The following is a 16,437-nucleotide window of genomic DNA, read 5'->3' on the forward strand; positions in this document are numbered from 1 at the left end:
ATTTGTACTTTTAAAGTAACACTGTAGCATTGATAGGGATCCTCTTATTTTCTTTAGTCTCTATTTTAGGATGTTGTCATGTATTTGCATATAAAACTACTTGACTGAATTATAATTCACTTACCATAAGATTTACTCTTTTAGCCAGACCAGGCAGTGGTGCAGAAGATAGAGTGTCAGACCGGGATGCAGAGGACCCAGGTTTGAAACCCTGAGGTTGCTGGCTTGAGTGCGGGATCATAGACATGATCCCATGGTTGCTGACTTGAGCCCAAAGGTCGCTGGCTTGAAGCCCAAGGTTGCTGGTTTAAGCAGGGGATCTCTCGCTCTGCTGTAGGCGCCCCCCCCCCCCCCGCCCCGGTCAGGGCACATATGAGAAAGCAATCAATGAACAACTAAGGTTCCACAATGAAGACATACTTCTCATCTCTCTCCCTTCCTGTCTGTCTGACCCTATCTGTCCCTCTCTCTGTCTCTCTGTAGAAAAAAAAAGATATACTTAATTCAAGTGTACAATTCCAAAAATTATGCAGCCATCACCACTATCTGATTTTAGAACACATCACCCTAAAAAGAAAGCTTTTGTACCCATTAGCCATCATCCCCACTTTCCCTCTATAACCCCTGCCACCCACCTGTCTACCTTCTGTCGGCAGATTTGCTGATTGTGAACATTTCATGTAAATGGAATCATACAATATGTGGCCTTTTGTATCTGGCTTTTTAAATCAATATATACTCTCTTAATTTATGTTGAATGTAGCATGAGTCAGTACTGTGTACTACTGTTGACAATGAGAAAATACAGGAAAGCAAAATGACAAAATGTATTTCCCTATCCAGGGATTCCCCACCATTTGTTAAGACCTTAGTGTATCTTCTGGATCTTTCTATGTGTTTAGGTTTAAGAACTCTCACTATATCAGAGTTCTCCCTTTAAGCATACAACTGTGTTGAAGACATCAGGACAGTTGTATTGCAGAATATTCCACCTTCGGGCTTTATCTAGTTGCTTCTTCTTTGCTCTGACGTCAGTTGGTGTTGTGTAATTCAGTCCATTTCTGGTACTGACTACCTGGAGTTAGTGTAGACCCTGTACGTTCAAGGTCTTACTCCTCCATAAGACTGCCCCCACTTGAGACTCTAGCTGTAAGTCTTGGAGGCCTCTCTCACTGTGACCTACTAGCTTTAAATTCAGGGGTTCCTATGACCATCTCAGGTTCAGTAGTGGACCCACATAACTCATTGAAAACACAATATGGTACAGGTTACAGTTTTTTTCTGTGTGTGTGACAAAGAAACAGAGAGGGACAGATAGGAACAGACAGGAAGGGAGAGAGATGAGAAATACCAATTCTTTGTTGTGGCTCCTTGGTTGTTCATTGACAGCTTTCTCATATGTGCCTTAACCAGGGGACTATAGCAGAGCCAGTGACCCCTTGCTCAAGCCAGTGACCATAGGGTCATGTCTATGATCCTACGCTCAAGCTGGCGACCTCAGGGTTTTGAACTTGGCTCCTCCGCGTCCCAGTCTGATGCTCTGTCCACCACTGCCTGATCAGGCAGGTTACAGTTCTAATATAAAAGATAGAACAGTCAATCAAAAGAGATGCATAGTACAAGGTCTTACAAGTCCCAGCAACAGGAACTTCTGTTGTTCTTGTAGAATCAGGGTGTACCACCTTTTTGGTACATCATTTCCACCAGCAAGGAAGCTCTCCACACTCTGGATATCCAGTATTTTTGGGGGGTCTTATTATGTCATTGGCCATGTTATTGAGCTCAGCCTAGTCTCTCTCTTGTACTCAAGTGTTGCTAGTGGAGCTGTAAGTCGTTATCCTCCAATCAGACGTTGGTCTTTCTGGCCTGGCAAGTGTAACAGCCTATCCAGAGTCAGCTTGTTTAGCATAATAAACTCTGGTGTGGTCCAGAGGGGCTCTAGTGAGTAACAAAAGACACTCCTATTCCTGCTAATTCCAAGAGGTTTTGAAACTCTGTGCCAGGAATTAGGAACAATGACCAGATAAACTCTTTCTTTTGAAAATGCTTGTGTGAAGTTTATTGATAGAATATACTTGCTGGTGGTGGCAGAACCAAATACTGTAAGTCCTCACTTAAGTCATTGATAGGTTTTTAGAAACTGCAAATTAAAGCAAAATGACCGATAATGAAACCATTTTGCAATAGGCTAATTGATATAAACAAGAGTTAAGTTTCTACAGCATATTTCTGGTCACTACCTTCTAAGTAAAGACCGCAAACATTTCTGATATTAGACATTGAAATAAATGTGAGCCATACATACATTTAAGACAGATTAATAAAGGCAAGTAAGATGATTATTTTCAGACCCACTGACTCCAGCTCAGGGTCACAGTGGCTTCTCCCAGCAGCTTGGTACAAGGTGGTGCCCAACTCTGGACAGGACTCCTTCCATGACGGGGTGTATCCATGTGTAATGCACACTCACTCAGACTGGGCATGCGTATCTGGGATGTGGGAGGAAACCGCAGTACTGGAAGAAAACCCACACAGATGTAGGGAGAATGTGCAAACCACACAGACTTTGGCCCTGGCTGGAATTGGTTATTTTTTTCTCATCAATAATGAGGTGATATTGAACAAAATAATATTACTTGTGGACCTGCTATATATTCTTTATTATGCCACATTCTTGGTGTTCTTTTCTTTGTCATTTATCTGTTGTCTTTCCTATAAATAGAAGTTTAACAAAATGCTTGGATATTCAGATTCCAGAAGGCACGTATCTGCTTGGCCCATCAGTAGTTGCTAAGGTTGCTCACTGGGTTAAAGACAAGTGGTCCCTTTATTGCCCACCAGGAGTTTCCCCATTAGAGCTAGAAAATAATGATGATTTGGTGTAATTTCCATTGTCTGAGTCAGTTCCCCCACAGACCATATGCCTGATGATTAACACTTAATGCTATTTTTCCCAAAATGAAATTTATTTTTGTTTTTTTACTAATTAACCAGTATATTGATAACAAAGCCTTCACATTTGCCTCTCTCATGGCAAGGTCCTTGAGTGTAGGGTTGGTACCTTATTTATATACTCTTCTTAGACTTTGGATTTCATGTTGTTCCCTTTTGTGGCTAGGATAGTGGCATTCTGTTATAAATAAATTATTTAAAAAATCAGTCGGCATTTACCTTTGTTCTTTTAATAGGCTCTGGACTGTTTCACAGCAATGCTTTCCAAGAATACAAGCAAACTGAAAATGGCAGAAGTCATTGGAAGCAAATTGAACATTTCCAAGAAAAAGGTATACACTATTTTTATTTCCCGTTAAAGTAAGCTGTAATAGCTTATTTGCTGGTTTCTGATTCTGACCTGGATTAGTTTCTGCAGTAACTGCCGCCTCTTTCAGAGTTGGTAGTTTATTGTTGCCTCTCATGGCCATAAAGCTCTCACTACCTCCTAGGTAAGTAGTTTTCCTTGTGTTCCACATTCTTAAAGTAAAGTGAGCTTCCTGGTGTCCTATGTCACATGCACGCCTTATTTTCCACTGTTTTAATGAGCATGTTATTCTGTAGGTATGGACTCAGGAATGGAACCATCTTAGTAATACCTTTATCTTTATAGTTTAATGCACGAGTAGATTTTATTAATATCTTCAAACATTAGAAAGGTTGAGTAGTATCAGTGAACTTCTGTAAACACACTACTTGGGTTCATTGCCGACATTGTTAATATTTTGACATTCTTGTTTTATATCAAAATATGTTTTTTTAGAGAAGAAAGCCTTTTAGCAGTGGTGTTTGTTGGTGACTTGAGAAGTGTCTGGAGCCTTTCTTGAGTCAAGATCTCTGCCATTCCCAAATAAATGATTCAAAAAAGTTTATGTCAGGAACTGAAATAGCTAGAGGTGATCCTTAGGCTTCTGAAAATGATGGGATGGTTTTGGCTGCAAGTAACAGAACACTTAAAGGGCTTAAACAATAAAATTATAGTAGGCAAGAGAAATGAAACTACCACTATTGGCTTTTTTTTTTTTTTTTGCATTTTTCTGAAGGTGGAAACAGGGAGAGACAGTCAGACAGACTCCCGCATGTGCCTGACCGGGATCCACCCGGCACGTCCACCAGCGGTGGAGGGGTGGAGAAGCAAATGGGCGCTTCTCCTGTGTGCCCTGGCCGGGAATCGAACCCGGGTCCTCTGCATGCTAGGCCAACGCTCTACCGCTGAGCCAACTGGCCAGGGCCCCACTATTTGGCTTTGATTGATCAGTGTTCATCTCTTTTGGTTGAAGAGAGGTTCATTCACCTTCACTGAGTACTTTGCCCCTTTCTTTTTACCCAAACCTGATCAAAAGCTGGGTTCTTTGGGTTAACAACTAGGATGAGAAAGGAAGGAATGGCAGCTGAGTCGACGTCCTGGAGCGTCTGTGACAGCTTCTCTTTCTGCTTTGGCAGTGGTGAGATGTACCAAGGCTTAGTCAAGTCACTGTTTCCTGTATTACGTTAGAGATTTAAAATAGAAGGAGGCACTTGAATCCATGTTAACACAGTAAATTAAAAAACTTAATAAAAAAAGAAAAAGATAGAAGGAGACATAGCTGAAGAAATGCACTTTGATTTTTAAATATCTTTTAGGACTAGAGTTTCTGTTTATGCTGTTTGGGGTATCATTGTGTTTACTTTAGATTTGGGCACATCTCTAAGTGGGCTTATTTGAATGAGTAAAAGGTACTATTTCAGGGAAACATTCATAAATGTTTTTTAAAAGCATTAGAAATTTGGAAAATTAAAACATATAAAGCAATTAGCCTGACCTGTGGTGGCGCAGTGGATAAAGCGTCGACCTGGAAATGCTGAGGCCGCCGGTTCAAAACCCTGGGCTTGCCTGGTCAGGGCACATGTGGGAGTTGATGCTTCCATCTCCTCCCCCCTTGTCTCTCTCCTCTCTAAAAATGAATAAATAAAATTGGAAAAAAAAACAAAAAAACATATAAAGCAATTAAAAGCTAATTTGCCTATCTTGGAAGTCCAAAGTACCTTTTAGTTAAAAGCTAATTAGAATGTCATAGTAAGCCTCATGGATGAGGAAATGTTTGAAAGTATTTAAAAATGTTACTCAGGTAAAATCTTTCCCCTCCCCTAGGCTGAATTCTTCTGTCAACTTTATAAACCAGAAGTTGTGATCAATGAACTAGATGTGCAAGTGGGTCGAGTTCGGCTCCTACGGAAACAAAGTGAGGCTGTTTATCTTCAGAGGTAAGTAGGGTTCCTAACCATTATGAGAACTGTGAAGGTACTAGGGACTTGATAGAAGGTCTGGTGCAGTCCCTTTGAGCTAAACAGTGTCTGAACTGGGATCTCTCCAGTGCATGTGATGGTAAGGAGTAGTATTTCCCAAAGAATGTTCTATGAAAGTAGATCAATTTCTTTCTACTGGGAGAAGTGGGAGAAGACTGTTCAACCCACTACAGTTAATAACTATTATTATCCAAATGTTACAGGTGAGAAAAGCGAGGTTAAGAGAGGTTAAGTCATTTGCTTGAAGTGACAAGGCTAGTATAGATAATATCATGTCTTATTTGTGTTTTGAGTCACCAGAGCCTGTAAAGTACTCAGAACTGAGTACACACATGGTTTGTGGAATGAATGAGTTCTGCATTTTGTATGTTATAAGGATATTGTTATAGCACAAAGACGGTTATTCTCAGTTGTTTTTAGAGTGAGAGAGAGACAGGAAAGGAGAAAGATGAGAAGCATCAATTCATGGTTGTGGCACCTTAGTTGTTCATTGATTGCTTTCTCATACGTGCTTTGACTAGGGGTCTCCAGCTGAGCCAGTGACCCCTTGCTCAAGCCAGTGACCATGGGGTCATATCTGTGATCCCACGCTTAAGCCAGGGACCCCGTGCTTAAGTTTGTGAACCTGCTCTTAAGCCGAATGAGCCTTCATTCAAACCAGTGACCTCAGAGTTTTGAACCTGGGTCCTCAGTGTCCCAGGCTGACACACTATCCACTGTGCCTCTGCCTGGTTAGGCATGAGTTGGAGTTGTCTTCTCATTCTTATTTGCTGAGTCTAGAAAATCTGGTTCCTCAAAGCAACACTAGAAAAGCTCGTATCCTGCTTCTCCTAACTGCTTGCTTGCTTTCCCCTTCTCAGGGAGAGACTCACTTTTGCTGCTACGAGGCCATCCTCTGTTCTGATTGAACAGCTTGCAGTGTGCATTAGCAAAGGAGAGCCTGTATTGCTGGTGGGAGAGACCGGGACTGGCAAAACCTCCACTGTGCAGTACTTGGCTCACATTACAGGTAACTACTAGGGGGCAAGCACTCTGCCCCCAGAAAAATAAACAGTTCATGTTGATCGCTTTTTTAGTTTTTGAAAATGAAGTCAGAACACTAGAGTTTAAAAGTGGCACCACTTCACTTTCCCTAGAAGTAACCACTGTTAGTGGGTTGGTGTTAATGTTTTCTTCGTTCTGTTCTGTAGTCTGCAAATACAGTGCATATACGTACAGATTTGGTTTTGTTTTGAAATAAATGGAATTATGCTCTGTGTATTGAATTTAGTTAAGCAAATTGGACATCTTTAAAAGCAACTGCCTCATTTCTATCCTAATGTCTAAATAATATTCTACACTGGATATTTCATTCTAATTTATAGACATTGACTTACTGGAGGATTTTCGTTGTTTCCAGTTATCTGATGCTAGAGCTATAATACACAGTGAATCTTCTTACACATGTCTCTGGGGTAGGTGAAATTATTGAGGTCTAAAAGCAGAACGAGAGGGTCAGAGGAAATGCACATTTAAAGATTTTTTTCTGTGCCCATGTCTGCACATCTTTAAAGATACCCTGGATTCCATCTTTAAGTTTTGGAATGACCATTTTGTCCTTACATTTTTAAAGGCCACCGTTTGAGGGTTGTCAATATGAATCAACAGAGTGACACTGCAGACTTGCTTGGAGGGTAAGTGCAGCTTTAAATATTTTTCTTGTTATTTTGTGTTTACTGCTTGAGGTAGGAAATACTGTTCTTTTACAAAGCTCAAAACTAGCCTTGGAAAAATGTTCAAAATCTTGCACCCTGCCCCAGCAGAGTATTTATTAGAATTTATTGGGGAGCTTTTGTGTGTGTGGATGTTTCTCTTCATTTTAAAGAATACCTCAGGTTCTGGCTCTCAAAAATCACACTGAGAGATAAGTATCTAATCAACAAATATTTGTGTGTGCAGTTGCTTATCTAAAGTATGTTCCGGAGTCACACTGTTCCAGCTGGACTCTTCCTGCAGTGAAAGTGTTAGAACACCAAGTAGCACTCTGCTTGCCTACATGTTGCCCGTGGGGCTCCACTGTGCTCATTAAAATCCTGTCTTCCCTTTTGGCATTTTGAATATTAGTTTCAGGAGCAATTTTTGTGCTGAAGGCTGTAAAACTGATGGATACTTACTGGCATACCTTATGTTGAGGGATGCTGGGATCCTGTTAACTCTAAATGACAACTTTAAAAATCCTTAAAGGCCTAAAATAATAGAATTTATTGCTTTTTATGGCATGTGCCAGAAAGCTTTTCATTTATCTCTCTCTCTTTTTTTTTTCCTGAAGTTGGAAACGGGGAGGCAGTCAGACTGACTCCCGCATGCACCTGACCGGGATCCACCCGGCATGCCCACCAGGGGGTGATGCTCTGCCCATCTGGGGCGTCGCTCTGCCACAATCAGAGCCATTCTAGCGCCTGAGGCAGAGGCCACGGAGCCATCCTCAGTGCCCAGGCAAACTTTGCTCCAATGGAGCCTTGGCTGCGGGAGGGGAAGAGAGAGACAGAGAGGAAGGAGAGGGGGAGGGGTGGAGAAGCAGATGGGCGCTTCTCCTGTGTGCCCTGGCTGGGAATCGAACCTGGGACTCCCGCACACCAGGCTGACGCTCTACCACTGAGCCAACCGGCCAGGGCCTTATCTCTTTTCTTGAGGGTCACATTCTGCCCTAGCATTATTTCTAAATTTATTTGTTTTAAAGATTTTAATTATTGACTTTACAGGGGTTGGGGGAGTGAGCAGTATCAACTCCTAGTTGCTTCACTTTAGCTGTTGATTGCTTGCTATATGTGCCTTGACCAGGCAAGCCCAGAGTTTTGAACTGGTGACCTCAGTGTTCCTCTCCTCTGGTCAACTCTTTATTCACTGTGCCTCCACAGGCCAGGCCTAGCAGTATTTTTATTTTTACTCTTCGTCTCCCTTGTCTCCTTGTTCTGGGTATAGTGCCCCTTCACAGTCCTCCTTCAGGGGGTGCTTTTCCTTTGCTTACCCACCCACTGCTTATAGTAATTAAAGCTTTTAAGTTTATATTCTGTCTTAAAATTAATTAGCTGAGGTTTCTTTTACTCTAACCCTACTTACTTTCACTTTGTTATTTTTCCTCGGTGATCTTTCTATCTCGTTTTTATTTTACTTCTGTTCAGTTGGCATTTAAATCCCCCCATTCCTTCACTAAGATACTTGGCAACCTTTTTTTTTTATTACTCTATGGAATTTATTATTTAGCTAGGCATGTTTGTCATACTGTGTATATCTATATTTACGTAAGTTTTTAGAAATGTCCTGTTAAGTATTTCTAACACAGATGGTATAAATCTCATACTAATTGAGCATAGCCTGGACTTGTCTTTTCTAAAAGTTTGTAACGTTATGTCAGCCATTGCAAATAGATTTAAATGTGTAGTGAGTACACAGGAGCCCATTTGCCATCGATGTGGTAACTGGAATTTTATTTTGGTAAACTTGAAAAGAATATATATCCATTGTTCCTTGTTAGTAGTCTAGCATCAGTTATCAGAAGAAAACCTGCATACACTTTAGTTTTTGTGTGGTTGGAAGTATACATTGTTTTCTATACTTTTGTATTACTGGAAAGTGGTATAAATCAAATCATTTTAATATATAATATAATGGGATATATATATGATTGCCTTGTTTAACAATCCTATGTATAAAATGGGAAGACCAAAAATGATTGTATAAAGGCAGGGAAGTGGAAAGTAAAATTCAGGCATAGACAGGAAGAGGGGACAGAGAGGGGGTATATTTCTGTTCTTGGGATGTGTGATTAGTTTCATGTTTCATGTTTATGTATTATAACTTAATTTAAACATATTTTGCATGTGTCAAATACTATGGTAAGAAAAATAGAAGAAATTTATAGACCTAATTAGTCTGGTTTGCAAATCTGCTTCTTTTAGGTTATTATTTTTTTTTAATTATTGAAGCTAAAAAAAATTAAGGCTAAAGATACTTTATAAAAGTAAGGCCTTAAAGACCATTAGACTCTTAAACTACTTTTCTACAGATTGCCTCTGATCTTTGTTAGAGTATGTACCCCTTGTTTTTTGATTATTGTTAGTGTGGTGTATCTTTTCTGTCATTTAACTTTTAACTAATTTTGCCCTTATATTTAAAGTGAGTTTCTGTTAGGTAACAGGTAGACCTTCAGATTACCTGAAAGTAGAAAACTAAACCAAATTTCAACAGCATTAAGGGTGAGGAGAGCTTATGAGAAGGAGAAAGAGTAGAGGACTTTGAGGAAGCAAATGAAATCATTCCAGAAAGAGCCTGACCAGGCAATTGCACAGTGGATAGAGCGTCAGACTGGGATGCGGAGGACCCAGGTTCGAGACCCCGAGGTCGCCAGCTTGAGCGCAGGATCATCTGGTTTGAGCAAAGCTCATCAGCTTGGACCCAAAGTCGCTGGCTTGAGCAAGGGGTTCCTTGGTCTGCTGTAGCCCACGGTCAAGGCACATATGAGAGAGCAATTGATGAACAACGCTAAGGTGTCGCAACGAAAAACTGATGATTGATGCTTCTCATCTCTCTCTGTTCCTGTCTGTCCCTGTCTGTCTCTCTGACTCTCTGTCTACATAAAAAAAAAGAAATCATTCCAGAAAGAGAACGTCTGGTGGGGAAATCCGAGCACTTCATGGCACTGACTGGAGAAGAGCACTGGGAGGGGCAGCGCTGAGGGAGTGAGAGAGACAGTGAAAGGGACGGGGCCCTTGAGAACTTAGCAGTGAAGGAAGGAAAAAATGGGAGGAAGATTGAAGATCTCATGGAAATTAAATGTCCAGCCCTGTCCTCCTGCCACCCACAGAAAGAGAAACCGCAGGAGAGAGCAGGCTGGAGTCCTGACCCCAGTGTGCAGAGCAGTGTGTATCACTCCAGTTACTCAGCATAGCTGTTTTCTGTTGCTTTTGCACTTGGTGCTCTTTCACATATTATAATTTTGGAGAGTCATTTCCTTTTTCAAATGAATGCCTGGCAGGCTCCATATATATAACGGGTAGGACCGAAGTTACTTTCCATGGGGGCCTGGTATTCTAGAACCTCCCACACCGCCTTTAGGCTGCTTTTTTTTTTTTTTTTTTTTTACACAGAGAGAGAGTCAGAGAAAGGGATAGATAGGAACAAACAGACAGGAACGGAGAGAGATGAGAAGTATCAATCATCAGTTTTTCGTTGTGGCACTTCAGTTGTTCATTGATTGATTTCTCATATGTGCCTTGACCTTGGGGCTACAGCTGACCGAGTAACCCCTTGCTCAAGCCAGCGACCTTGGGTCCAAGCTGGTGAGCTTTTTTTAAATTTTTTTTTAACAGAAACAGAGAGTCAGAGAGAGGGATAGATAGGGACAGACAGACAGGAATGGAGAGAAATGAGAAGCATCAATTATCAGTTATTCATTACGCGTTGCAACACCTTAGTTGTTCATTGATTTCTCATATGTACCTTGACTGTGGGCCTTCAGCAGACTGAGTAACCTTTTGCTTGAGCCAGCAACCTTGGGTCCAAGCTGGTGAGCTTTGCTCAAGCCAGATGAGCCCGCGCTCAAGCTGGCAACCTCAGGGTCTCGAACCTGGGTCCTCCACATCCCAGTCCGACGCTCCGTCCACTGTGCCACCGCCTGGTCAGGCTAGGCTGCTCTTGAGACAACTTTTCTCTGTAGAAGACACTGGAAACTGGGTCATACACTGCGTCACCAGTTCTCCCAGGTGTCAGGTTAGTTCTCATTGAGGGTTAGTGTCATAGTTCATTTTGCTTTTTTTCTTTTGTGAGATGTATGTTTGCTCATTTTTAATCACTTACTTGAAATATGTATTGACTTAACTTTCAGAACTATGTTCAGCTTGAAATGAATGGAATTTTCTCTTAAGGAACTCAAGTCTAATTGGAAATATTAAGCCACTTCCTTCATTCATGAATTCAGTATACTGAACCAATTAGTAACTGTAATGATTACAACAGCTAACACTTAAAATTTTTTTATATAAAGCTAACTGATGTGGCACTCATGTGCCAGGCACTGAATTGAATCCTTTATCTGTGCCAATCCACTTGTCCTTAACAACCGTGAGACACAGACTGTTCATGATCTCCATTTCATACATGAGAGAAGGAAGCACACAGGGGTTTAGCACTGTGTTCCAGGTAATGGCTGGTCCATGGTGTGAACCCAGGTAGTCTGCCTTGAACATCTGTATTCTTGGTCATTATTCTGCCTCAGCTTGGATGCATGGAACATACTGACAGCTGTCAGAGGGGAGGGGTGTGCGGGGTTGGATGAAAGTAGGTAAAGGAATTAGACAGAAAAACATATGTATATATATATAACACATAGAAACTGATAACAGTGTGGTGATAACCAGAGGGAAAGGGGGCTGGGGGTTGTGGAGATGGGCGAAGGGGGGAAATAAGTGGGGACAGAAAGAGATTTTGCTTGGAGCAGTGGGCACACAGTGCAGTGTGCAGGTGATGATTTATTGAATTGTACACTTGAAACCTGTATGACTTTTTGAATGTTACCTCAATAAATTCAATTAAAAAATTCTGGGCCTGACCTATGGTGGCGCAATGGATAAAGCGTCGACCTGGAATGCTGAAGTCACTGGTTCAAAACCCTGGGCTTGCCTGGTCAAGACACATGTGGGAGTTGATGCTTCCTCCTCCTCCTCCTCCTCCTCCTCCTCCTTCTTCTCTCTCTCTCTCTCTCTCTCTCTCCCTCCCCTCTCTAAAATCAATAAAAATCTTAAAAAAAAATTCTGTGTCAGTTAGCTTTGAATTCCATTTATACTACTATGTTTAAGGCTAACAGTTTTATTTAAGTCATGTATATTTTAATTTCTTAGCACTTCTGTTTTCTTTCTGGTTCTCTCCTTTTGCCTGGTCCAGTACATGGATCTGTCACCTTTGTTTCCACTCCTAAGCTCCCTGAAGTGCATCTGCCATTTAGTAGTTATGGCGACCCTTTTATTTATTTATTTATTTATTACATTTTTTTTCTTTTTATTTATTCATTTTAGAGAGGAGAGAGAGAGAGAGAGAGAGAGAGAGAGAGAACTGGGGTGGGGGGGAGGAATAGGAAGCATCAACTCCCATATGTGCCTTGACCAGACAAGTGCAGGGTTTCGAACAGGCGACCTCAGTGTTCCAGGTCGATGCTCTATCTACTGCGCTACCACAGGTCAGGCCACAGTGATTCCTTTTATAGTGTAATCAGATCACATCACCTCTTCCTCAAATTCCTCCACTGGCTTCTTAGTCCATTTAGAATATGATACAAAGGCTTTATTTTGACCTGTATAGCCCTTTATAACCTGGCAGTGGCATTTTTCTGACATAATAGCCTTCCTTCAGCTCTGCTGCCCAGCCCTAGCCACCACACAGCATTTGATTAGATTGTAAACTGCAGAGGGGCAGGACCTGTGGGTCTTACTTACATGGTGCCTAACACATGACAGGTACTCAGGGCATTTTTGTTGAATACATGGAGTAAACAGATGTCTTTACTAATGCGTTGGTGCTTACTAGGAAGTAAAAGTGAGTTTTAAGTTCTCATACTTTCTATTTCTGGAATCAAACTCTTTGATATAGATTCTCAGTATCAGGACATGGGGTTGTACTCACCTCATTATTCCTGCATCACAGGCCAATGAGTAAATAGTATCTGGGAGTTCTCCAAAGTGCTAGACTGCTCTGAAACATATTTGGTATTGTTTCATTTCTCAACTTGTTATTTTTCTTGGATAAATTTATGTTACCATCTTTGAATTGTAGTATTTAGTATTTTAGGCTATGGGAAATTGTATACTTGAGATTTTCTGGGAGTAATTAATTAGTGCTACTCAAGACAACTTACTGTTTAGCTAGAGCAGTGTTTCTTGACTCTTTTCATTATTAATAACTTCAACCCCCGAATATTAAATTAAAAATTATTTTAAATGAATTTCCTAACTCCACAGCCAGATAAATAAAATGCTAAGGAATAAGAGAGAATTTAAATACTATGGAAAAGCCTGACCAGGCAGTGGTGCACTTGATAGAGCGTCAGTGTGGATGCTTAAGACTCAGCTTCGAAACCCCAGGTCAACCGGCTTGCACACGGGGTTGCCGACTTGAGTATGGGATCATAGAGATGACCCCATGGTCACTGGCTTAAGCCCAAAGGTCATTGGCTTGAAACCCAAAGTCACTGGCTTGAACAAGGGTTCTCTGGCTCAGCTAGAGCCCCCCTACCAGGCAAGGCACATACGAGAAAGCAGTCAGTGAACAACTAAGGTGCTGCAACTATGAGTTGATGCTTCTCATCTCACCTCCTTCCTGTCTGTCCCTGTCTCAAAAAATAAAAAAATATTTTTTTAAAAATTAAATAGTATAGAATAAAAAGTTGAGCTGTGGAGGGTAATATCTAGGATTTTTTTGGCTAATATCTCTTTGGGAGCAGTACCCTCTCTCCCTCATTGAGACAGCATGAACTGAGTTCACTCTGTTTAAGTCATTTTCATAATATGGTTATATTTTTATTCTAAAATACTCTGAAAAGTTTTTTGTTGGTTGTAATAAAATGATTTATTATTAAGCCCTATTCATGATGTTTATTTAAATGTTAGTAAAATAAATGATGTGTTTCAGTGCCCAGCTAGGAATTTCAAAAATTTTTAATGTTTAATACTAGTTTTTACCTTTAGTATACTCTCTTTAAACACAGTACAGAAAATACATTATGATTGAAAACTTTAATACATTTTAAGTATTTTGGTATTATTTCTGATTTTGAGTAAAAGAAATCATAGACCTATTCCTATTTTCCAAGTCATGGTTTTCTGTTCTGTTGTCTTCAGTAGTCTGTGTATCACAATTGCCATTTGTTTTAGTTACAAACCAGTGGACCATAAGCTTATTTGGCTACCTTTACGGGAGGCATTTGAGGAACTCTTTGCCCAGACATTTTCCAAGAAGCAAAACTTCACGTTCTTGGGGCACATTCAGACCTGTTACAGGCAGAAACGGTGGCATGATCTCCTCAGACTAATGCAGCACGTGCACAAGTCGGCTGTCAGCAAGGATGGAAAAGAGAATGAAACTGGTAAGAATGTGACCCAGGCTGCTAGTGGGAGGGCTTGAGGCTGGTGCTCAATTAACAGAATTAGGAAAGATTTTGGGGGAGAAATGAAGCAATACAAATTGGAGCTTTCTAGGACTTAGAGCAAAGATTACTAATTTTGAAGTATTGCTGCTTCCATGACTCAAGGCATGATTCCCAGAAGAATCAAAGGTTGGTATGTGGATGTACAAGTACCACTTAGTGATCACTCACATTTCCATAGAAAAAGAGGTTATTTCTAAAGAGCAGTATTTCATAGCCGTGGGGCTTTTGGTAGCTTAGTTATCTTCTCTATGCTTTCTCATCTATAAAATGTAAATAAGAGTACCTATTTTAGAGGGTTGTTGTGAGGGATAAATAATATATATACATATACATATGAATACATATGTTTACTAATACGTGTACATACAAATGTGTTAACTAGCATTCTGGCTAACACTTAGCAAGTCTTTTGTTGTTTTTATTCAGTGTGAGGAGGAGAGGCAGAGACAGACTCCCACATGCACCCTGACCAGGATCCACCTGGCAAGCCCCCTACTGGGCGATGCTCTGTCCATCTGGGGTGTTGCTCTGTGTCTCAGCAACTGAGGTCTTCTTAGCTCCTGAGGCAGAGGTCATGGAGCCATCCTCAGCGCCTGGGACCAACTCGCTGCAATTGAGTCATGGTTGCAGGAGGGAGGGGAAGAGAAAGAGAGAGAGAAAGAGAAGCGAGAGGGGGAGGGGTGGAGAAGCAGGTGGGCACTTTTCCTGTGTGCCCTGACCAGAAATCGAACCCGGGACATTCACACATCAGGCCGATGCTCTATCACTGAGCCAACCGTCCAGGACCCACTTAGCAAGTGTTTGGATTTATTTTATACTTATGAAATGTTTGATTTTTGTGTTTTGTTAATTGCATGGTTTTTGTGTTTAAATTATAAACAATTCAAAATATGTGTTAAATTTTTTACTCTTTTCTAGGGTTATTCCTAAAAGAAAAATGGGAAGCATTTGGTCTTAGACTCAACCATGCCCAACAACAGATGAAAATGACTGAAAATACCCTGTTGTTTGCATTTGTAGAGGTACTTTTGCCTTAGTTATTAATTATTAAGGTCAAGGAACTGTCAATTTTATGCTAAATGTAAGTTTTAAGCAGGCTTCTATTTTGCATTCTGTTTGTGTAGCTATTTTTAGTGTTTACTGTTCAAGACTCAATAAACACTTAATGGGGGGAGATTTTGAAAGATGTTCTTAATGGAAATGGTAAAGTATTAATGAGCAGCTATTTTTAAAGCTGGCAGTTGAGGACAGCTAGTGAGCTCCGCGTTGTTTCCGAGCTCTGTGTGTGAGAGAGAGAGCAAGCGCCCGGGTTTGCGTCTTGTTTCCGAGCTCTGTGTGTGAGAGAGAGAGCCAGAGCAAGCGCCCGGGTTTGCGTCTTGTTTCCGAGCTCTGTGTGTGAGAGAGAGAGCAAGCGCCCGGGTTTGCGTCTTGTTTCCGAGCTCTGTGTGTGAGAGCCAGAGCAAGCGCACGGGTTTGCGTCTTGTTTCCGAGCTCTGTGTGTGAGAGCCAGAGCAAGCGCCCGGGTTTGCGTCTTATTTCCGAGCTCTGTGTGTGAGAGCCAGAGCAAGCGCCCGGGTTTGCGTCTTGTTTCCGAGCTCTGTGTGTGAGAGAGAGAGCAAGCGCACGGGTTTGCGTCTTGTTTCCGAGCTCTGTGTGAGAGCCAGAGCAAGCGCACGGGTTTGCGTCTTGTTTCCGAGCTCTGTGTGTGAGAGAGAGAGCAAGCACCCGGGGTTGCGTCTTGTTTCCGAGCTCTGTGTGTGAGAGAGAGAGCAAGCGCCCGGGTTTGCGTCTTGTTTCCGAGCTCTGTGTCTGAGAGCCAGAGCAAGCGCGGGGGTTTGCGTCTTGTTTCCGAGCTCTGTGTGTGAGAGCCAGAGCAGGCGCACGGGTTTGCCTCTTGTTTCCGAGCTCTGTGTGTGAGAGAGAGAGCCAGAGCAAGCGCACGGGTTTGCGTCTTGTTTCCGAGCTCTGTGTGTGAGAGCCAGAGC

General features: G+C 41.6%; 1 protein-coding gene across 3 annotated transcripts in view; it reads left to right on the plus strand.

Moving 5' to 3' along the window:
* Nucleotides 1-16,437, plus strand: part of MDN1 (midasin AAA ATPase 1) — a 164,887-nt gene that overhangs the window by 35,651 nt on the left and 112,799 nt on the right. For all 3 annotated transcript variants that reach the window (XM_066358873.1, XM_066358874.1, XM_066358875.1), the window contains 6 exons: nucleotides 3,189-3,284; nucleotides 5,123-5,235; nucleotides 6,138-6,286; nucleotides 6,890-6,950; nucleotides 14,178-14,389; nucleotides 15,371-15,474. In XM_066358873.1, the coding sequence (XP_066214970.1) occupies nucleotides 3,189-3,284; nucleotides 5,123-5,235; nucleotides 6,138-6,286; nucleotides 6,890-6,950; nucleotides 14,178-14,389; nucleotides 15,371-15,474 (735 nt within the window). The remainder of the gene's footprint in view (nucleotides 1-3,188; nucleotides 3,285-5,122; nucleotides 5,236-6,137; nucleotides 6,287-6,889; nucleotides 6,951-14,177; nucleotides 14,390-15,370; nucleotides 15,475-16,437) is intronic.

Source organism: Saccopteryx leptura, chromosome 1 (genome assembly GCF_036850995.1).
Source record: "Saccopteryx leptura isolate mSacLep1 chromosome 1, mSacLep1_pri_phased_curated, whole genome shotgun sequence".
Classification (NCBI taxonomy): Eukaryota; Metazoa; Chordata; class Mammalia; order Chiroptera; family Emballonuridae; genus Saccopteryx; species Saccopteryx leptura.